The sequence below is a fragment of the Octopus sinensis genome, linkage group LG4 (assembly GCF_006345805.1).
Source record: "Octopus sinensis linkage group LG4, ASM634580v1, whole genome shotgun sequence".
Classification (NCBI taxonomy): Eukaryota; Metazoa; Mollusca; class Cephalopoda; order Octopoda; family Octopodidae; genus Octopus; species Octopus sinensis.
In genome coordinates, this window is record NC_043000.1 from 62,736,111 (window position 1) to 62,760,787 (window position 24,677).

General features: G+C 33.4%; 1 protein-coding gene across 2 annotated transcripts; it reads left to right on the forward strand.

The window, feature by feature from the left end:
• The first annotated feature begins 285 nt into the window (after nt 1-285).
• On the forward strand, nt 286-24,341 carry LOC115210673 (snurportin-1). 2 transcript variants are annotated; one of them, XM_036502035.1, is made up of 9 exons: nt 286-590; nt 4,849-5,032; nt 5,838-5,982; nt 9,838-9,942; nt 11,068-11,164; nt 13,291-13,388; nt 16,454-16,531; nt 19,060-19,137; nt 20,723-24,341. In XM_036502035.1, exons 2-9 carry the CDS (start codon nt 4,875-4,877, stop codon nt 21,164-21,166), a joined length of 1,203 nt encoding a protein of 400 aa, XP_036357928.1. In that variant the 5' UTR covers nt 286-590; nt 4,849-4,874; the 3' UTR covers nt 21,167-24,341. The 2 variants fall into 2 exon arrangements, with proteins under 2 accessions (XP_036357928.1, XP_029635195.1); XM_029779335.2 differs by having other exon boundaries at nt 288-590; nt 4,835-5,032.
• The last annotated feature ends 336 nt before the right edge of the window (nt 24,342-24,677 follow it).

Here is a 24,677-nt window from a genome sequence, read left to right on the forward strand (position 1 = left end):
GGAAAGGCATTTTACAAACGGAGAACACACTAAGCGTCTAGGATAATATGCAGGCGAAGCAGCTTCAGCGCAAGTTTGGCTACCAATAGCCACAGCATGCCAAGCCCGCCTTCAGGAGAGCGCCGGAACGAGTGGTCAGTGGAACACGTCCATCATACAGGAAGCAAAAAAGTAGACGATTCAGTTTGAGCATACGGGAACTGTGGCAAACATTTCACTAATAATCTCTCTCTCTCATTTATTCTCTTATCCACTCACATTCACTTAAAAGTAAACAACTTTTAGGTAAAACCGAGTTAGGTAAAACACATGTCAAGTAACAAAAGTAAATAAGATAAATGTATATATATAAACACGAAAATAGAGTCAGTAACAGAGATAACTATATGAAATATTTACAAAATAGGTTTTTGCGCATTTTATGTGCACAGACACAACAGAGAGCGCGCGAAATATGTAGAGAAAATAAGACAAATGCTACTAAAATAGGAGTTACCTACCTTGATGGTGATCTCTTTCATTTGTGTCACAGTCGACATGCCAGTTGTATCCGAACGATTACATTAAAGAGGACTCTATTTACGTTTCTAGTAAGTCTACTGATCCAAACGTTTCTAAAAATTGTTTTCTTGTATCAAGATAAATACCTTAATTATGCTTTTTATGTGTGTGAATTGATATTTGCATTAACAGTTTAAATTTTCAATTGTCAAACGTATAGAAGCGACATCGAAAATGAAAATAAACAATGTGGTCTCCTTAGAAGGACATTTCATTGACATGGTTTAGGAAGGATAACCTTTCTCAGGACAAAAACATACAAAGAATGACCAGACTGACGGAACAATTCAGCCATGAACGTCATGAAATTCGTTAACGAAACAATTCTTCAAACATATATTTTGGCATGTCTATACGAGTTTCCCCCTCCCCCAACCTCTAGAATATGCTTTCTCATAACTTTCAGAAAATGGTTATTTTTTGAATGAACATTTTCTCGAAATATCTTTCAGATGGTGTGGATTACAATTATATCAGAATTTAATCAGAATTTTTTTTAAATTTCAAGTTTCATTTTGTAGATATCTCTGTGATATACGCACGCCCATCATTTTTCCCTTTTTCCACATGAAATTTCAATATAATTGGAAACAATATCCTCTGAAAGACTCATTAAAAAAATATTCATTTTACAGTAAGTTATGCGGAAATAAACTCGAGAGAGGGGTACAATTGTGTAGGTATGCCTGTACATTTAACAGCTTTCTTCGCATTTTAACTGTGTAAATGTAATTGTATAAAAAAAAACGTGTGTGTGTGTATATATATATATATATTACTTTGGTAAGAAAGTTCTTGGACAAGTCATTGTTGCGGATCCAATGCAAACTGCACGTCAACTTTCGGTACAGTTTGGCATCTCCCATGTCACGGTCATCAACCACCTGCATCGTTTCGGCAAGGTCAGCAAGCTTGGAAAATAGGTGCCACCTGAATTAACTGAAGCGAACAAACAACAAGCACGTGTCACTGCATGTCAAAGTCTGCTCTTGCGAAGCCGAAGATTCGATTGGTTGGAGTCAGTAATCACATGGATGAAAATTTGGTACGGTACTCCAACGTGAGGCACAGACGATCCTGGTGTAGCAAAGGTCAACAGCCAAAACCTTCGCCAAAAGGACCGCTTGTGCAAAAGAAGGTGATGATCTCAGTTTGGTAGGATTGGCGTGGTGTGATCTTGTTGGATCTACTCCCACGCAATACCACAGTTGACAAGGATGCCTACTGCGAATAAATCGATCGTCTAAAGATCACGCTGGCCGAAAAATGCTCAAATTTGAAGAAGATAATTTACCACCAAGACAATGTGCCAGCACATCGTGCAAAGAAGACTTCAGAGAAGTTGAAGGAGGCAGGCTGGGAGATTATGGTGCATCCACCGTATTCTCCTGACTGTGCCCCTTCTGACTACCACTTATTATCTGCCTTGCAATGCACAATTAGTGATACAGAGTTCGAAAACGACGAAGATGTGAAATTGTTCCTTTATGAATTTATCGATTCAAAGCCATGCAATTTCTGGATGAAAGGATTCAAAACTTTGCCTGAAAGATGGCAAAGGTGATCGATAACAAGGGTGATTACCTTTGCTGTTTTTTTAATTGTTAATAAAGTGATATGTTAAGTGTCCAAGAACTTTCTTACCAAACTGATATATAGCAATGATAGTATTGTTTGGTCCAGTCTAGTACCAACTCCAGCAGATTTTTGTTGTATAAACGACAAAATCCTTCATGGAACTCTGAAAAATAGCAACTGGGATACTTTGCATTGCCTAAATTTTTTGTTTTGCAGTAACCCTTCAACTGTGTTTGTGCAAGACTAAAAGAACACGAACAGTGTATTGTCCCTTTGTTTTGTTTTTTTCCACAATTTATGTAATTTCCTTCAATGATCTAAATTTGTAATTTGTGAAAACTTTGTTAATGACTTCTCACTGAAAAAACTACAAAGTAAAGATTCAGTCTACTCGCTGCACCTCTTTCGAGTTTATTTCCGCATAACTTACTACAATCGATATAAGTGAGGGGAAATTTTTCAATCAACTGAGATTATCCAAAAAATTTAGATTTAAAATTTTTTTAAAAACCGTAGTAGGGTGAGTTTAAAAAAACTTGAAAAAAAGCAAAGGAGATATCTCCAATAAGATCAGTTGATGGTAATTTTTGCACAACATAGACCAGGCATGAGCAACCGTTTTTGAGAAGTGGCCACATGAGACATGGCTGGCTCATCATCAGATGGGTCACACTGTTCTAAAAATTCAAAGCAAGTTTTATTAGATGTGCCATTTAGAAAGTCCCATAGGCTGCAATTTACCCTTTGCAACATCTAAATTATTAATTTAGATGTTGCAAACCAAAATGGATATCAGTTACATCCTGTATATCCTGTTTTATCACCAATATATAATAACAATCTGCTGGAGTCATTATAAGATTGGAGTAAAGGTGAATCTTAAGAATCAAGTAAAAAGTGAAAAATTTTTTCTTATCCCTCATGGAACTTTCCATGCAGTAACACTCCGTCAACAGCTTCATTATTGTGAAGCAACTTCCATGATATTGTATTGCATAAATACAACTTAATCCTGTAAGGTCTTTGCAAGATGCCTGTGATGGTTTTAAAATACATAAAACCAGTGGTGCACTGGGTCTAAAAATATTGGTTGCCAGGAGACTAAGGGAGCCTACCTGCAACTAAAGTGCTATCATTTAATTTTTTTTGTTGTTAAAAGTATTCTTTTCAACTCTCTACAAACACAGCCAGGCTGAAATAATTACTGCATTCTTTCAGAAGTGAATAAAAAATTCACAAACTTGAGGGGATGAGCCCCCATATAAGGATTCTAATGGCACAGGGGCCCACTTGCCATCAGGAAAGCTGGCAACCTGGCCAGTCCACCACTGCATAAAAACATATGCATTACTCCAAAAATACAGTTTTTATTAAAGAATGAAGTTATTCTGTAAAGAAATTGTTATGTCAGTTCAAAAGTTTTCAATTTAAATTATTAAATTTATTTTTGATCTGTATTGAAATTATTAAATTTATTTTTGATCTGTATTGAAATTCTGTACTATATTACAGCACTCATCAGATTATAGATCGATGAGTTGTACCTTGGAAATCACTCTGAGAGCAGCAGCTGCTAGACTGGATTATCTTCTTCATAGCATAAACCCTGAGTATTGTGATGTATGGAGAACAAGATATTGTTGAGGCAGCAAATTTCTTCTTTTTGTACACACATGCACAAACCTGCATGCACACATATATTTATTATATAGGTACAGGCCTGGATGTATGGTTAAGAAATTTGCTTATGGTTTCAGGTTCACTTCACCTACATCCCTGGGCTGACTGTGAGTGAACTTGATAGAAACTGAAAGAAGTCCATCATATGTATATAAATATATGTGTGTGTGTGTGTTTCCTTGACTTGACATCACATAATAGTTGTAAAATGATTGTCAGTCATTCAAGAAATGTCATTTATTTCCAATATTCTACAAGAGCATATCTGTCCATGGGGAAATATTACAATGCTTGGAAACAGGAAAAGCATTCAGCTTTTTATTCTGTTTTAATAAATTATAAAGACGTCTGACGTAGTCAAAAGAATACTGTCAAATTTTTTATGCATGGATTGTTTTTTAAAACATGTAGGATTAATCGCAGTATTTACTACTATAATCCAGTGATGTTTGGATTCTCTGAATTGATTTCATTCTGATGGCTCGGTTATGCTTGTTCTTCCATTAAAATTCTAATATGTATATATGGTTTCTCCTGTTATAGATAACAGATGAGGGCTCCGCAACTTCTTCCTTAACAACATGCACCGATAATTTGTTTATAGTTCATAGTAATCAAATGTTTGTCTGTACATTTGCTCCATCAAATTGACATTTTCTGTACAAGTGCATTGTCCCATAAGCTTGATGTCAATGTGATCCTGGAACGACATAAAATGAAATGTTTTGCTGAAGAACACAACACAATAACACTCATTTCAGGAATTCAAACCACAATGTCAAGATTGTGAGTGCAATATCCTACCACTAGACAATACAATGTGCCCTCATTATATATATATATTATATATATATATATATATATATATATAAAGCAATATGCATGTATGTCAAGATATTTGCAACAAAATAGTAAATATAGTATTGAAAATATATTTTTAAAAAACCTGTAACAAAATAAAAGGAAAAATTATTTATTTTCTGTCTAATTTATGTTTGTAATATTTTCTATCCATTTTATTTCATCAAGACCCAGTACTGTTGCACTTAAAAGAAATGGAACAACTTGCAGAACAATTAGCTGAGACTGTTCAAGTCAAATTTGAACCCAATTCAACTGATGCTGTACACCCTCGTCTCAGCCAATATAAATGCCGAAAGAATATTTTGGATCAAAATGAGCGACGGCAGAGGATATTACATATACAAAAACAGTAAGTAACACATTGTTCAATAGAAAGAAGTGTAGAAACTATCAATGTCATGCAAAAGTAGTATTGTAGCAGTGAATAATCTCTTTTATCTCTTTCTCTTTTACTTGTTCCAGTCATTTGACTGTGGCCATGCTGGAGCACTGCCTTTAGTCGAGCAAATTGACCCCAGGACTTATTCTTTGTAAGCCTAGTACTTATTCTATCGGTCTCTTTTGCCGAACTGCTAAGTTACGGGAATGTAAACACCATCATCGGTTGTCAAGCGATCTTGGAGGGACAAACACAGACACACAAATACACACACACACACACACACACACACACACACAACACATATATACATATATACGATGGGCTTCTTTCAGTTTCCATCTACCAAATCCACTCACAAGGCTTTGGTTGACCTGAGGCTATAGTAGAAGACACTTGCCCAGGGTGCCACGCAGTGGTACTGAACCCGGAACCATGTGGTTTGTAAGCAGGCTACTTATCACACAGCCACTCATGCACCTATAATAAGTTCAAATATCTTATTTCTCTTTTGGGAAGTCAATAACAATCAATCTTTTATAAGTGACTTAATTCTAATCAATCAAGTGGCTTTCTTAGGTATTGGTGTAAGATCCATTTCATGGATTCTTCTCAGCAACTGTTTGTTAGCCATAATAAACTTCAATTACATATTTATTTCACAATTTCAAGGTATTTAGAGGAAGATGTTTAGGTGAAGTTAAAATACATACCTAGTGTACATTTTGTATTATTTGAAGTTGTGTCACCATATATTTTTTCCTGTCTTTTTCAGAAATCGGTTTGATTATCTTAAAAATATACGTCAACTTGTAGATAATAGTTGGGAATCCGAAGATGCTCAAGAAGAGGATGTATCTGCTGAAGAGTCTATGGAGTATGAAGTATTTAAAAAACCAGGAAGATTTTATCAAAATCAGGTTACTTGGCTTTATTTGTTAAAACATTGATTTCTTCAAGTATAGATTTTCTTTCAACCTATTACAAGGCTTTACATTTTTGAGCTCATTCATATTTAATTTTGTTGAATTTTGAATCTAGATTTTTTTTTTACTCCAAATCATCTTTGATTGAGCTGACTTATGATCAAAGACATTCAGTCTTTTTATATATATATCCTGGAATACATTATTTAATGTCATTTTCTTTTTAAAATAGTAAGATGTAATTTGAGAGAGATATGGCTACTGTTTCTATAACATTGAGCAATAATAGAGAGGCTTCTTGTTGGCTTAAGTTTTTTATTCTTTGTGTCAGCGGTACTTTTATAGCCAAGTAAAACACCACCAAAGAAGCAAATTTTATATGCTAATATATTTAGTTTGTCAAGTTCAACTTTACCTTTCATCCCTTCAGGGGTTGATAAATCAAGTACTAATTGCATACTGGGGTCGATCTAATCAACTTGCCCTCCTCCCAAAAAATTTCGGGCCTTGTGCCTTGAGTAGCAAAGAATATTTTTCTAGCTTTTAAAGGCTGCGAGCTGGCAAAAATGTTAGCATGCCTGACGAAATGTTTAGCGGTATTTTGTCTGCCATTACGTTCTGAGTTCGAATTCTGCCAAGGTCAGCTTTGCCTTTCATCCTTTTAGGGTCAATAAATTAAGTACCAGTTGCATACTGAGGCCAGTCTAATCGACTGGCCCCCTCCCAAAAAATTTCGGGCCTTGTGCCTAGAGTAGAAAAGAATATATTTAGTCTGTTATCCTCATCATGGTTGTCAGATTTAGAACATTTTGACTATTGTACCTTCTGATCTTCAAGTACTTGTCACATTAGTTAACACTCTTGAATTTTTAGAACCAAACCCTTTATTAAACCTATGGGAGCAGATTACTCTCAATCCATTGTCCATGCCTGGAATAGTCTCATTAAGTATTCTATTACTTGTGATGATGCTCATTTGGTACTCTTCAACCAGAATATATACAGGTTAAATGTCCACTAGATAAACCACTAGAATTAACACTTAATCAACAGTTATATTCATTATCCCATTGCCTAATAGGACAAATTAGATAGTGAAAATTAAGAGCTTTGAAATTGACTTTAAGAAAATTAAAATAAAATTAGTCTGTTCCACATCAGAAATTTATGCAAGTTGATTGCAGTTGCTTGATCAACAAGAAATTTACATTTAAATCTGTTTGTTTGCAATCAATAAAATTTTCTCTTATTTCACTCTGAGTTTCTCACAAAATGCCTGTGTGAGTAATTTATGGTAATACCATATGTATGACAATTTAAGACAACTGTCTGCTCAAAGCTTGTGAGTTAAAATTTGCTACGAGCATTCCATTGTGTTTCCATTCTACTTTGTCTCAGTTTATCTCCTTCATATAAATAGGTACTAGATCATCTTGGAGTGTTATCTGTCATCAACTGCTGTGTTATCCTTGTGAAGGTGTCTCTCTCATTCGTATGATGCTATGAAACCATAGTTAAGCACCATTCCTTATTTAAAAAGCTCCTCTGTGCTGAAAAGATAATTATTTTACATATTCTTACCATATACGTCCCAAGTTCTCTAAATCTATATATATATACATATATATATCCTGAACGCCTTACTTCCCTGGGCATGGACACATTGAAACTCCAACGTCTGGCAGCTGACTTGGCAGACACCCATAAAATTATCAACCATCGCACAAACAATAACTCTGAGCACCTCTTCAAACTCCACCCATCTAACACCCGTGGACATATTTACAAAGTAAGAAAACAGCACAGCTCCCATGACTTCAGGAAACATTTTTTCACGCTGAGAGTTGCTGAAGCATGGAACAAACTGCCGGCATCGGTTGTTAGTTGTCGGAGCACTGCATCTTTCAAAACTTCCATGCTTCCTGAGATTCGCCAACACTACACTTGATTTTCTCCCCTCCATACACACACAAGCATGTATCTGACTCATACACTGTTCACTTTCCAGACATTTCTACATTACTGCATGTACTTTATATGCACTTTCTGACAAGTTGTGGTGCACCTGAGCACTGTATACAATAATTTCATTATTATTATATTATATATATATATATATGTGTGTGTGTGTATATATATATATATATATTACGTACATATAAAAGGGATGACCTGTAAGTGGACAATCTATATTTTGTATCTTTTCATTTGTCTTGCTCTCTTACGTTCTGGCGTTTGCTAAATTTTCTTGAGAACATTTCTTTCTTAGTGGTAAGACCATAGTGGATCTTCTTCTAGCATAATGGATGTCCACTTACAGGTCATCACTTTTATATGTATGTAATATAATTTTTTCTGAAACTTCAGATTTTAAATATGCTAGACCACTGGTTTTGAATTGATATTAATCAAATTAATATTCAATTTTTCAACCTTATTATTTTAAATTTATATGTGTGTGTTATACAATTTATCATCATCATCTATCAACTACAACTTGCACTGGAATTACGCATATCCCAGTCTATCATCAGTGCTTCAACTTCCGCAGTTGTGAACATCAGTTTTCTACTGTTCTGTATTAGCATCTTGAAAGTACACCTATGGTTTATCTTCCCATGAAGCTGATCCCAGATAATGACACTGAATGCCAATAGATTATGTTAGACACACCACTCGTTTGCTTAAAACTATTGGAAATTGAAGTATATTACCAGTCCTATAGATTCATGTATTTTGTAAAACAATAGAAACCTTTAATTTTATTGGCCTCTCTCAAAGACTAAGATGATTTATAATTATGTAGAACAGCTAAAAAAATATATCTTTTTTTTTTAACCCTTTAGCATTCAAACCGGCCATATCCGGCCAAAATATTTAACCTGTTTTATATTGAAACTGGCCAGTTCTCGCCTCTCACCTCAGCCCTACCATGTCATTCTAAAACTAAAAAATAGCATCACTGCAATCTCTAAACTACAAGATAATGCATGATTAATTCAAAATAATATAAATAAACAAACATCACATTTGAGAGAGTAATCTGAACACTAAAGGGTTAAATTAAGAACAATACTAGCTTGCTTAGGTTTTAGACTTACTCCTCTATTCAAATTATTAGTGTGATTTGACAGTAGAGACTGCATTATCCAATACCAGACTACCTCTTTGTTTTGGAGTTACGAAGTAATTGATTGAATGCTCAATCCGTTGCTCAAATTTAATTGATTTTTCTTTTCTTTTTTTTTTTTTGTTTTTGAAAAGACCATCTTGAGGTAAAAAATTTATAAGATAAAAAAAGAAAAGCATAGTAGAACTTTTATTAAATGACATTCTTTTAGCTTTTTAATCTGTTGAAATTTTGTTGTGAGAATGTTTCCCTGATAACCTCATACACCACTTTAATCCTTTCATTACCAACCTGGCTGAAACGGGCTCTGGCTCTGTAGTATAAATGTCTTGTTTTCATAAGTTTTGAATTAAAATCTTCCACTAAACTTTAGTCACAATTTATGTTCCTAACACTAGCTTAATGATAATGAAGTTATTTTACTAAATTCTTTGTTATATTTTAAAGTAATTGAAAGAAACACAGAGCATCTAAAAATTAAAAAAATGCAGTAGCGAAAGGGTTAAATATTTTATTCACTCTTTATGGTTACATACTAGCAACAGGTTTTTCTTATAGCAATAAAATATTGACCTTTAAGCTGTTGTCTTCCTTGAGAATGTATTGGTGAACAAATTAATCTCCATTTTTAACTAACTGGAACCTAATAAGAAATGATGTTCAGCATACATATGTACATAGATAAAATTAGACAAAGTTTATTTTGTTTTGTCTTCTAGCTTATGCTTTCTGAATGGTTGGTAGAAGTACCAATTGACTTTGAACAAGAATGGTCACTTGTGGTATGTCCTGTGGGGAAACGGTGTTTGGTAGTTGCTTCTAAAGTAAGTAATGTTTCTCTTTCTCAATTCCTTTCATAATTTTAAGCCATAATGTTGAAAAGTGCATGTGTTGTACATTTTAGAATTGAATAACCTGATATAGACTTGTAATTCTTGGTAGAGCAGTCCATTTATTTTTAAGCAGTGGTCAGTAGGGAAATTGCGAAAATAAAGAGTAGTTTGTTACATTACAAAACTTCATCTCTCAGGAATAAAACTGCTATCTTGCCCAGAAGAAAAAGCATCTCTTAACTTCATTACTCTTAGTGTTTGGGATTATTTCTTGCCTTAAAAGTTCATTTTTGTTTCCCCTTCTCGTTACTAAAATCATTGAAAAAGTGCATTACTTTCAGTTGCTAAATAAGGAAAACTTATTCACAATGATTCCTTTAAGACATTAACTTAGATATTTCCATTCCATACAAATTAAACCTTTAGCATTTAAACTAGCTATGTCTGGCTCTAATATTCTGCCTGTTTTGTGTTCAAACTACCCAGATTCAGCCTCTCTTATCTACCACACAATGTCATTCTTAAAATAAATAATCACATCACTGAAATCTTGAAACTACAAGGTAATACATGATTAATTCAAAACAATGTGAATAAATAAGCATTATATTTGAAAGAGTAATCTAAACGCTAAAGGGCTAAATTATCTTATACAAATCAAGCTTAAATCTATTAAGAGTTATTTTAATTGGAAATTACACCTAAACATAACTCTTTAGTAACTTTTACAACAGGCAAATTTTAGGACAAAACCTTTCTTTCTTCATTGTCCACTTTAAAAAATGTGTTTATTGCATCATCGAAGGTCTGGTGTCCACTAGTGATATCTTAACCCTTTTCATACCAGTCAGCCTGAGACTGCCTCTGATTCTGTGATACAAACTTCTTGTTTTAATGTGAACTAAATTAAAACCTTCCATCAAAATTTCATGTTAATTCATGTTCCAAACACCAAATTACTAATGACAAAGTTATTTTACTCATTATTTTCAAACTTAACTGAAATCAGTGTATTTCAGTAGAAATATGATAACAACAGGATTAAAGGTGTTATGTAGAAAAATCATTTGGTATAATTTATATTCAATGAGGTTTACTCTATTATTTTCACTTCAGGGATCCACAACAGTTTATACTAAAAATGGTTATTTAGTGAATAGATTTCCTTCAATGTTTCCTGGTGGTAACAGAGATCATGGATCTTATCATGAAGGTAAACACTTCCTTTCAGCATGTGTTGATGCGTAAATATATTTAAAAATTGCTGGAACAAATATTTTTTTTTTTAATTTAATTTTATTTATTTATTTTTTTTTTTTTGACCTTGCAGTATGATTATTTTCCTGTTAATATTTAACCCAGAACTTCTTGGTGTGCAGAACTCTGTAAGAATGAGATATAGAAGATGGACTATGTTTAGCCTGGAGGAGCACCTTTTCAAACTCCACCTGTCTAACACCCATGGACATGTTTACAAAGTCAGAAAACAGCACAGCTCCCATGACATTCAGAAACATTTTTTTCATGCTAAGAGTTGCTGAAGTATGGAACAAACTGCCGGCATCAGTTATTATTATTATTATTAATATACAGTTAACATGTTGAAGAGGGAAAATGCTTTTTCATTTGTGGTAGAAGACCTAACACAATGAGTAGCTGTTGTTGTTGCTTATGTCCTAGTCATTTCTAATCAAGCAGACATGTGATCAAAACATTACTGCCATGACTCTTTCATTTTATTTTCAGCTGTAATGTACCTAAGACTATGCTATCTAATGTCCTTTGAAGACGGTAAAGTGTAGTTTTAGGAGAATTTGCTTGTTATTTCTGGCATGTTCAACAACTCTTGTAGAAGTTTGGCTCCCTCTTTTGCCCTTAAAAGTGGGTTATAGAGTTGTTGGTGAGTGAAATGATAAATGGTCGGATATAACCAATTATTAACCATCTTACTAACAATAACTCTGAGTACCTTTTCAAACTCCACCTGTCTAACACCTGTGGACATGTTTACAAAGTCAGAAAACAGCACAGCTCCCATGACTTTCGGGAACATTTTTTCACACTAAGAGTTGCTGAAGTATGGAACAAACTGCCGGCAACAGTTGTTAGTTGTCAGAGCACTGCATCCTTCAAAACTTCCATGCTTCCTGAGATTCGCCAATACTACACCTGATTTTCTCCCTTCCATACACAGGCATGCATGTATCTGACTCATACACTGTTCACTCCCCAGATATTTGTACATTACTGCATATGCTTTATATGCACTTTTGACAAGTTGTGATGCACCTGAACACTATACAATAATTTCATTATTATTATTATTTATAATCTAGATTGGGTGTGTTAATTCTATGAAATAATAAAATAGTTTTTTATATATGGTTCTGGGTTCAGTCCTGCTGCATGACACCTTGGGCAAGTGTCTTTTACTATAGCCTTGGGCTGACCAAAACCTTGTGATGGAAGATGGAAACTAAAAGAAGCCCATTGTATATAATGTATATATATATATATATATATATATATGTATGTGTGTCTTTGTGTCATTGTTTGTCCCTCACCACTGTTTGACAACTGGTGTTGGTATGATTACATACCCATAATTTAGCAGTTTGGCAAAAGAGACCAATACAATAAGTGCCAGTCTTAGAAAAGTAAATAAATGCAGGGGTCAATTCATTCATCTAAAATTCTTCAAGATGGTGCCCCAGCTTGGCCACAGTCTAATGACTGAAACAAGTAAAAGATGTAATTAATGATATTAAGTGTATGCATCAACTTGAGTTTAAAAAATTTCAGCAAGTCCTGTCTAATACCATCCTGTAGTTCATTACTGTTAAGGTTGTGACCCTACTAATACGTTTATAAAACTTTCATGCTAACATCAGTTCTTGTACTGACATTGTGATGATAAATTTGTGTTTCTGTAATTCTCTTTGGTACCATGAGATAATGCTGTCTTTAATAATTTTGATATGTATCTGCCTGAGACTGTCCTTCGTTGTTTGATACAAACTTTTGTTTTAATATGGTTTAAATTAAAATCTTCTATCAAAATTTAATGTTAATTTATCTTCCAAACACCAACTTAATAATGACAAAATTATTTTACTAAATTTTTCATAATTCTCAAGAGAATGATGGTGTTTTTCAATAGGAATATAGTAACAAATGGGTTTAATACATACCATAAATGAAACTTTTATTTTACTTTGTTGGTTAAATTAATCTTCCAACCAACATAAAGCTACGCATTTCACTTTTATTGCTTTTTATCTCATTCTAGTTATTTTTTACTTTTAAGAATTATACTATACTATTTCATCTGTATTTCAGCTGGTACCATACTTGACTGTATATGTAATGAAGCAGAAAATGTTTACTATATCCTTGATGTTATGTGCTGGAATGGTCACCCAATGTATGACACAGAGGTAAGATGATACTCTTTGCTCTATTCTCATACACTGAAAATTTCTCCACATGAATAAAGAAAAAATAGTAAACATTTGTTTTGTAGTAGAGTTTACTGTTTTATAATGTCTTTTCAGTACATCTTGAATTTAAACTATGTAAATAGACTAAAGGGTAAAGACTCCTCTTTTGTCATGAATGATCATGGGGTTGCACCTAGAAAGTTACCCTTTGAGGCACAAATCTGGGCAAGATTGTTTATGGAAGACCAGTAGTTGCCAATGCATACCAGCTTCCCCTCTCCATACCACTTATGTTATCCAAGGGAAAGACAAAAGCTGATACAGTTTGATGCTAGTGACGTCGCAACTCATTTCTACAGCTGAGTGAACTAGAGCAATGCGAAATAAAGTGTCTTGCTCAAAAACACAACACACAACCTGGTCTGGAAATCGAACTCACTTCCTCATGAGTGTGAACCCAATGCTATAACCACTGAGCCATGTGCCTTTGCTGTGTAGTAAATATACTACACAGCAAATAAATCATGTGGTGAAGTAATATTTAGTTTTGAAATAGAGTAATTTTAGAGTTAAACCTCAAGTTGAGGACAAAAAATTTACTTGACAACGAATGACTGAAATTTTATTACATACTTGGATATGAAACATGAGATTTTTAGTGATACTGGTATCATTTGAAAAGGCATGTGAAGATCTAACTTGGAATTAAAATTAGCTCACTGGCCTGAATTTCTAAAAGTTTATCTCTAGTCTACATGATTTCTAGCCAATTATGCAGATAAATGGTCGGATATAACCAATTATTAACCATCTTACTAACAATAACTCTGAGTACCTTTTCAAACTCCACCTGTCTAACACCTGTGGACATGTTTACAAAGTCAGAAAACAGCACAGCTCCCATGACTTTCGGGAACATTTTTTCACACTAAGAGTTGCTGAAGTATGGAACAAACTGCCGGCAACAGTTGTTAGTTGTCAGAGCACTGCATCCTTCAAAACTTCACTGGCCTGAATTTCTAAAAGTTTATCTCTAGTCTACATGATTTCTAGCCAATTATGCAGATAAATGGTCGGATATAACCAATTATTAACCATCTTACTAACAATAACTCTGAGTAGCTTTTCAATAATTTTAACTGTCTTTTGAGGTTGTGCCAGTGCCATGTAAAAGCACCCAGTACATTCTGTAAAGTTGGTATTAGAAAGGGCATCCAGCTGTAGAAACTTTGCCAAAACAGACAATTGGAGCCTGGTCAGCTCCTGTCAAATCGTTCAACCCATGCCAGCATGGAAAACAGGCACTAAATGATGATGACTAGCTGCTGTTTTGGCCACAATAGAATAATATTTTACCACCAATCCAATAATAGAGCTTCTATTTAGGAACCAAATTTGTCATACAAGGTGCTCAAAGGGATATTATTAGAACTCTGTGAGATCTAGGTTCGATTCCACAGCATGGTGCATTGAGTGTTCTATCATAGTTTCAAGCTAACCTTTCCTGTGAAAATCAGTTATAAATTATGCAAGAGCCTTACAGACTGTCAGAATGATGTGGACACCTGATGAGAACCCAGTAAGGTTCAAAAATCGATTAAGGTTGTTTGTTTATTTTTTAACGGTGGTGCATCAGCATGGTCACAGCTCTGAGCAGAAACTACAGAAAAAAATATGTATGCATGTATGTGGATATCTTTTGCTAATATATATTGGCAAAGGATGTAAACATTAACAAATAAACTAAAAAACTACTACTCTTCAGACACAATGTTTTTTTCTGCACCAAGTTATAAGCATTCATTTAATACACTTACTATCAGAAATGTAGTGAAAATGTAACCAACAAAACTTGTTTACTTATGCAATATATAAGCACCCAACTGATTGCCAGATGAAAAGAGGGGACACATTTTAAATTTAAGATAGCATGTATACATCATCATCATCATTTTCATGTTCACTTTTTCATGCTTTCATGGGATGGATGAAGTATATTGTAGCAAACTTTGTACAGCTTGATGTCCTTCCTGTTACCAACACTTACAAAGTATAAAAATATTTCCCCATGGCCAGATTTGTTTTTGCAGAATGCTGGAGAAGAATGACATTCATTTACAATAGTTACACAATGTCAAGACGATGAGATGAACACACACATGCTCACACACACACACACACACACACATACTTTATGATGTGTGTGTGTGTGTATTTTGTGGCCGATGCCAGTATTGCTTAACTATATATATGTGTGTGTGTATGTGTATATACATATATATGTGTGTGTGTATATACATATATGTGTGTGTGTGTGTGTATATACATATATGTGTGTGTATGTGTATATACATATATGTGTGTGTATATACATATATATATATATATATATATATATATATATATATATATATATATATACACACACACATACACATGGCTGACTTCTTTCAGTTTCACTTTCCCAGATCCACTTACAAGGCTTTGGTCAGACGAGGGCTATAGTCAAAGACATTGACCCAAGTTGTTATACAGTGGGACTGAACACAGAACATTGTGGTTAAGAAGCAAATTTCTTAAGCACACAACCACAACAAGTTCTGACACCTGATTAAATTCAACCTAGCAATCTGAATATCTAATATCTATGGCGCTAATTCTTCTCAGTGTTTTATGAGCCTACTTAAATTGAGCAGGATTATTCAACAACACTAAGCTGCTATTGTAGTTTCCTTGATATGTCTTCTTCCACAGTAGTGATTGAAACATTGTAACACATAGTTTAACATTTTTCACACAATATAATTTCACATTTTCCACAGTACAGTTTAACATTAACCCCATAGTACAGTTCAGTTAAATAAAACTTTTGAACATGGTCTATTTTGTATCTGAAATTATTCAAGTCCCTCTTGAAAAATATATTAGTAGTTGGTGTTAAAAGTATCTTCATTAATTAGATTTATTACATAAATCGATTATTGTATTACTTCTGCTAATTGTTTACTGATGTGTATAAATAGTTTTTTTTATTATTTCCATCATTTCATTTTGTTCTTCAGACAGAATTTCGATTTTATTGGTTGCATATGAAGTATAATGAAAGTCCAGAGCATTTTGCTAAACATGATAAATCAAAGGTAACTTAGCTGCGACTAAAGTTTTTTGTTTTTCTTCACTTCTATTTGGAACTAATTTTTTTACTTCAATTTGGAACTTCTCCATATTTTTATATTTTTGTTGATTCATTCCACAAAATAACAGAACAGTAAATGTAGGTTTTTAACCCCGGGTCAATCCTACTGGAACAGATCTATGATCAGACATTCTGATTGTGACCATTTTATTTTTTCTTTCAAGATTAGTGTATCCAGCACTATGCCATTTAGTACCTCCTTCCAATTTTTTCTAAGATTTGATGTAATTTTCTGGGAAATTTGGCTGTTATTTCTAGTAGATTGAATGACTATTTAAAGCAGGCATGGACTTTCTTGGGAAACAGGCTGCATGGGGCATGGCTCATCATCAGGTGGGTCATACTTCTAAAAACATTCAAAGTAATATTTAGTCCCAGAAAGTCTCACAAGTCACAGTTTGCCCAGTAAATTGTCTCTCTTGGTCAGTTTATAACTGTGACACCACCACATACGTCAGTGCTACTCAAAGTGGTGGTTCGCAAGCCATCAGCTACCGGTACACAGTGAGTTTCCAGAAAAGAAAGAAACATTATAAAATGCCTATGTAATAATGTATTATTTGTTTACAAAATAAATACAAGATAAAAAAAAATTGTCAAATTTTATTATATTCATTATATATATTGTTTCCAGTATGAATTAATATTACTAAGAAATATTACTGGTCCCTGGCACATTGAAAAAAAAACTGCCAGTACACCATCAGATAGTTTGAGAAGCATTGATGAAACAGGTGTTTGGTGTACAATTTTTTAAAATTAGAAATCACCTTTTGGTCCATGGGCTGCAAGATAGGGGTGGTGTTGCATGAAGGGGACAGAACTTTTATGAATTTAAATTCATGAAGGATATCTTTGAGGATAAGAGGGTGAGCAGGAATATTGTTGAGGACAAGGAGGGCCTTAAGAGGAGACTATTCTCCAGAAGCTACTTTTTCACTGCTGGCCTGAAAACGAAGTTGACCCACTCAGAGAAGAATTACCTGGTGACCCAGGCTTTAACGCTTGCCCTCCACATGACCTGCAGCTTCTCCTTCAGGATTTTGTGTGACTTGAATGCTCACGGGTTTTCAGAATGGTAGACAAGGAGTGGCTTAATCTTCCAAGTCTCCACTCAAACTGGCACAGAGAGCAAGAGTTAGCCTGTCTTTCATAGGCTTGTGACCTGGCATTTTCTTCTCCATTGCAGTTATGTAGGTTCTTCTGGGCATATTTATCCAAAAAAGGCCAGTTTCATCACAGTTCAATACCTGTTGTGCGATGTATCCCTCGGCTGCAATGAGCTGACGGAATTCACACATGAAATCTTCAGCTGCCTTCATGTCACAACTCACTGCTTCTCCATACCTGACAATACTATGAACACCAGTCCTCTCTTTGAAATTATCAAACCAGCCACGACTGGCCTTAAATGCGTCTGCTGATGTCTCCTCCATTGATCTTCCAGGGTTCTGCTTCAGGAGATTCCCATACAGCACTTGTGCTTTCTTGCAGATGATGGTCTCTATAATTGTATCCCCTGCGAGTTGCTTCTCCTTGATCCACAGGAGAAGCAATTTTTCCATCCTTTCATGAACAGATGTGTATTGCTTAGAGAGCTGGAGACAACCTTTGCTATTGTAACAGCCTTGATCTCGTCCTTTTTTCAGATCGTCATCATCCTTCGGTCATACTGACATGCTGTGTCAACTACATGCACTCCTCTCTCATGTTTATCTGTGACTTCCTTCATAATCAGCTTTTTCTTCTCAGCACTGTTCTTTGCACTGACCTTAGGATTTAAGTTTTACCTGATAAGGTAAAAGACTAGAGAGTGTTTATGACTTGGTAGATAGTGGTTCTTTGGTGGAAGACAAAAATAAACAAAGAAATAAAAAAACAAGTGTATGCCTTGAATAATGTCTCATGGTGGAAAGGCTTGAACTTTTCTCCTTGTATTTTTCTCTTTCCATGACTAATGTTCAAAACTTTAAGCAGCAGCACACTCTTATTTCTTCTGTACATTGCACAACTGAAGACTATTCTCTTTGTCTTCTTATTTGTTTTATTCCCAATACATTTTCACTGATGCAGGTATGTAGATTATTGAATTACACCCAGTATGGACAACAGTGGATCTAATATTATTAATTATAGCATCACTATATGAATTGAAAAACTTAAAGGGAATGTCTGCACATTGGTTTCTCAATTAGCTAATAGTTTAATTACAAAAAAGTTTCTAGATTACTATAAAAGTTTTGAATGACTGGCTGTTGTTGACTTTTGACCAGATTGTTGCAAGTTAAAAAGTCTACTCTTTCTATGACAATTATGTTATATCTCTGGTCTAGGTATATAATATTGCTTCACTGGCAGTTCAAGTTCCACCCTTACTTCAGTGTATAGTTAATTTTGACTTCTGGTGTTTTTATTGATTGTAAATTTTGAGATATGTTAATTTGCATAATTTATCATGTCTATATTTTACAGTATTCCTTTGTGCCATTACCAAATTTTCCCTGTAACAAAGATGATATTTCAAATTCACTTCATTCAGCAAATTTTTCAGTAAGTTTGTTCTTACTTACCCTTTATAATTTGTTATTTTACAAAATTTTAAGTGGTTCTGATTTTGTTAACGTTATTGAAGGTCGAAATTCTCAAATGTATTTAGCTTTAACTATTATTTTCGAAAGGCCATGTAAATATTATGAAATTTATGCCCCTTCTAGTTTGTAACAGCTGAGAAAAAAAATTTGCATTGAAAAGAAAGTAAATAAAAATTGATTTAATGGCAGGAAATGTTTTGCAATATTTAACTGCTTCAATATGAAATAAAGTCAAAATATTCAGATTGTAGAAAGAAAAATGTTAACTAGTTTGATTTACTTTTGTTTTTATCTTCTATCTTTATTTGTTTCAGTCATTAGACTGTGGCCATGCTGGGGCTCTACCTTGGAGAATTTTTCAGTTGAATGAAATTAATGCCAGTACTTATTTTTTTAAAGCCTGTTACTTATCTATTGGTCTCTTTTGTTGAAACACAAAGTTATGGGAATGTAAACACACTAGTACACTATTACCAGTTATCAAACTGTAGTGGTGGGGAAACAGAGACATACAAAAATAGATATGATATATATATATATATATATATATATATATACATGCACACACACATGACCGGTTTCTTTCAGTTTCCGTTTGCCAGGCTATAGTAGAAGACACTTGCCCATAGTACCATACAGTGGGACTGAACCCAGAACTATGCGGTTGGGAAGCAATATTCTTCAAAAACTGTCTTTCAGAACATAAACTAACTCATTGCAGGTTGATTTGTACTTTCATTTTAGTTTTCCCATTCTTAAATCCATCTTCTGATTTACTGAAATTACTGTGGTCTTAAATTTTTTTATTGTAATCCACAAGCTAAAAAGTCTATAGTTTGTTCATAGGAGATGCATTTATCTTTCAATATTTCAGTTTCGAAAGAAGGTTCATTTATTACTGTTTCTCACAGAGACATTCTATCATTCCATAATAGAAGGTTTTCTTATCATCCAGTACTGAATATAGATTTCAAAATCTAACTATACAACTGAATTGCTGTATTCATAATTGTGAAAAAGGACTTTATAAAATCCTTTGAATTTTGTGTAGGCCTGGTATATTTTAGTTCCAGGTATTCTCTTTAAACTTACTGGAGCCAATTTTTAACCTTTACATATGAATGATACTTCTTGCTAAATGATATTGATTAATGGTCATGTTGAACCTATTTATTTGTATCATGCATGAGAGTATTCAAATATCAGTTGTCACAAATAGACTCTAAACTATTCCAGTGAGATCCCTTTTGAATTTCTAAATGAAGACAAAGCTTTCTGGTGGTACAGTAAATAAATACTGTGAGTAGGTAACATTCATTGCTAAATGTTGTGGGAAGATTAATTAAAAATAATTAGTTGCATTGATCAGTTGAAACCTTTGTATTGTTATAAACCATCAAGTTCTCACTCTGCAGCCCTTTTTCAAATTTATCATCACCAGCTGTATTGTTAAAGCTAATTCAATGAATGAACTGGTTTCCTTTGAATTTTTGTTTATATCACAATTCAATCATCGATTTATTTTTCCTACTTAATATTTTCAGGTGGACGGAGTTTTATTTTACCACAAAAGAACTCATTACACCTTTGGATCTACTCCATTAGTTGTATGGTTGAAACCGTACATGCTTCCTGAAATTTTGGACATTTCAGTTCCTGAAAAGATGTTGGCTAACATGCCACCCTCGTATTCAAATTACTCTCAACATTTATTAAATGTTAAGAAAGAAAAAGAAAGAGTATCACAGCAGAAAATAGTTAACACTCAGAAATCTCGTGATTCACCTGAACTTGCTAATAAAAGTGCACGCAACAGAGGCAAGAAAAAGAAGAAAAAGAAGAAGAAAAAGCAAAACCAAACAGCTGATGAGAATGAGATTGAGATAGATGATGATATACAACAGACATCTGAGTGTGGGATGGAAACTAGTCACTTAAAAGATACAGAGTCAATGACAGAGATAACAATGAAGGAAGCTATTAAATAAATAAATAAATGTTTGTTTTAAATATCATGTTGAAGGCACTAGTTTTCATCTGATAACCAAATTTAATCAACATTGAGCCTAGTTAGTACTTAGATGGGTGACCATTTGGGGAACCTAGGTGCAGTAAGCACCTTTCAGTTTTAACTGTGTGTATCTTGGTATTTAGAATAGATACCATGTGTCCCTGCTTGTCATTTAGAGATGACCAAAAGGGTTGGCATCTGGAAGGGATTCTGGCCGTAAAACACTGCAAAATGTCCTGCCCAAAACATGTTAGCATGGAGAGGCTGGCAGAAACCAATGATTTAGTGTTTCAGTGTACTTCAGTGGGCTAGTTGATGTGAATATCTGATCATTTAAACTAAGCTGTTTTGTTTTGTGGCAAAGATGATATCTATAACAAATCTTCATTAGTCTATTATGGAAAATGTATGACTGCTGTAATAATCTGTAAGCCAATTTTTATTGAGCCATTTCACTACTTACGTCTCTTGTGATTTTTTAACCTGATCTCCAGCCTAAAGGGGCATGGGAATATCACATTACTTGAAAATGTCTCTCTGATCCTATCTGTCTTACTTAGGGTTACTGGGCATTTTCTTTTAAGTTTAAGAAATGTTCCTAAATTCAGTAGAACTATTCTTAGCAAAATTGTAATTAGTTTTAGAAATAGTGTGATTAAGAATTCTATCATTTAGCTTCGATATCATGTCAGATAATTTTATATTTTCATTGTTTGGTATTACTAATTTTGAAATAACTGTATAAATGTATTATGTGTATGTAGAAAACTGCAATTAAATGACTACTAATCTTAGGTAGTACAGTGCAGATAATGGGTTGTGTCCAAGGTAAAAAAGGTATAATACCTTTATTCTGTCATTGCTTGAAGTATCAGTACTCTATGCTAGCTGCAAATGTTGAGTTCCACTCCTTCTTTGGGTGTACTTTGAAGTGAGATGTGTTCTGCCAAGTGATTTGCTCAAGATACTCTACTTCTGCTTCCATACAATTTCAGACTGTGGACTAATATTTTTAATGAAATTTGTGTTCCATATTAATATATGTAACAAAATAGGTTATCAACTAATAATCATCATCTAATCAAAACTTTCATGAAAAAAATTAGGAAAAAATATTTTTAAATTACAAAACTAATATAGTTGCTTTTAATGTTTATATATTTTTTTTTTGATGTCCATGGACTTCTTAGATTTGGAGTTACATACTAATGAATGAACATAATTAAATCATATTATTTATTAAACTAAGTTGAAAATATAATATAAAAATTAAACATATATTCACTAATGAATGAAAATCAACCAAAGACAAAAAAGAATGCAAAAGAGAATTATTTTGATATACTAACGTGAAAAATTAAATTGCTATCACAAAACACTTGTAAGAAGTTGATTTCTAACCTCAAATCTTGCTCAACTTATTCTTGTAGTTATATTTTTAAGAAAACTGAAGCAAAGATTCATATTTAGGCATAACATCACAAAATCATAAGAAAGAGGTATAGTTTATTGAATTGATTCTTGTATATTATTGGTGCTTATTTTATTGAATCAAAATGGATGGAGAGCAAATTTTGTCCCAGTTGGATTTTAACTCAGAACATAATTGACATAATTACATAGTTAATTAATGTTTTTCATCTGTTATTTCTGTTACTCCAACACTTTAATAATAGTAAAGAATTTGTAATCTTTCTGCAGTGTTGTAACAAAAGACATTAAAAATCAAACTGTTTTCTTAGAAAAATTTGGATAATTTTCTTGATGACCGAAGTTACTTAGGGAAACATTCCGAAATTTTTGTTTCAGTGCAGTTTGCATGAAAGTTTAAGTAATGGAATCTACTTCTAGTTCATTAAATACTGAATGGTTGTGTTATCCATTTTCTCATGAACTTTAAGAATATTTATTTTTGTGCCTTGCAAATTCAAATTTAATCCATTTAAAACATAAAATATGCTGCATAAGTTGGCCAAATTTTCTGATTGATCAGATTCATAAAAATCTATCTTCAAATTAAATATAACATCTATTATCAATGGAGGGTGTTGATCTAAAACAACAAAAATTTATTTTTTCATTAAAAAAAAATCACTTTCCAAAACATTTCCTTTTGATAATTAACAATATTAAAGGAGAAATACATATTCACTTCATACAGTAAAAGTCCTGCAATTCAATAGATGAAAGTTTGTACGATTTAATAAGTTCACACACACTTCGAACACCTGAGGGCTTACATTTCACCATTTAAGCTTGTCTGTGAGTAAATATAATACATCTATACAAAGTTTGGTGCAACTTATTGATTTTCTGGAAGTATGGGCAACCCAACATTGCCCATACTTCATTGCTATTTAGTTCTAAACTTATTTTCTGAGTCAATGTTTTATTTATTGATAAAATCATTCATGAGTAAAATTCTATGGTCACCTTTGAATTTTTTTCTTGTTTTATTGAGGAAGCATGAACTTTTACCATGCATTTTATACCAGCGATCCTCAACGTTTTTTGCACCAGAGACTGAGTTCATTCAAGACAATTTTTCACAGACTGGTCGATCACGCACACAACAAAATACAATAAAGTGCATAATATATAATTTAATTATTATATATTATATGCATAATGCAAAAATTCCCTGCAGACTGTGACAGTAAAAAAAATAGAAATAAAATCTAAAAATTTATTTATTCTTTGTGGTCTGGTGCTAATCTATGGCCTGGTGGTTGGAGACCCCACTTTCATACAACAATTATAATAAATCTGAATAAACTGCCATAGTATTATTATAAACAAGAATGTTTTTTTTTTTTTTCTGAGGATTTCATTGTCCATAATTGGTTCTGTTCATTTATACACAAGTGACTACTGTATACAAACAAAAACAATGGAACAAATTTCAATTCAGTAATGATAAGAAATATTAATACGTGCAAACATGAGTAACAGTGTTGATTTAGATAGGTGAATTAAAGGTGCATTGAGTACTACATGTGTACTTGCAAAAAGGAAATTTCTGGTCAAATTTTCAGTCCTCTGTATTTGCAGAATTAGATCCCAAAACAAGGGTTTAAGCATATGGTCATTGTCGTGCCCCAACTACAATGCATTGATCAACATCAATCCACAATGCTCTCTACACTAAAGCTTTTGATATTCGTATGTTTGATGGAACAATCATTCTAATATTTTCTTAATACCTGTACTTGGTTGTATATCATAGTCTAAAAAAATACTGCATTACTTAAGGATGAAACTTACGGACTTTCCCTCTAAACCATTAAGCTATGGAACTCTGGCACACTACCATGGATAGTAGCTTGATATTTAAGAACTTTTTTACTCCTTTTTTTTTTTAAATTATTTCATTTTTTGTCATTTCCTTGACATTGTTGGTCAGTGATGAAACTTAGATCAAGTATCAATTGTTCATCAATGAAACTTAGCTCAGATATTAATTAGTTGAGTGTTATCTGATCCTGCCA

Bases quoted from the DNA above. Each gene is read 5' to 3' on its own strand.
- LOC115210673 (XM_036502035.1), top strand. From the start codon at position 4,875: ATGGAACAACTTGCAGAACAATTAGCTGAGACTGTTCAAGTCAAATTT. The intron at 5,033-5,837 runs GTAAGTAACACA...TGTCTTTTTCAG, and splicing joins ATATTACATATACAAAAACA to AAATCGGTTTGATTATCTTA. The intron at 16,532-19,059 runs GTAACTTAGCTG...TATATTTTACAG, and splicing joins CTAAACATGATAAATCAAAG to TATTCCTTTGTGCCATTACC.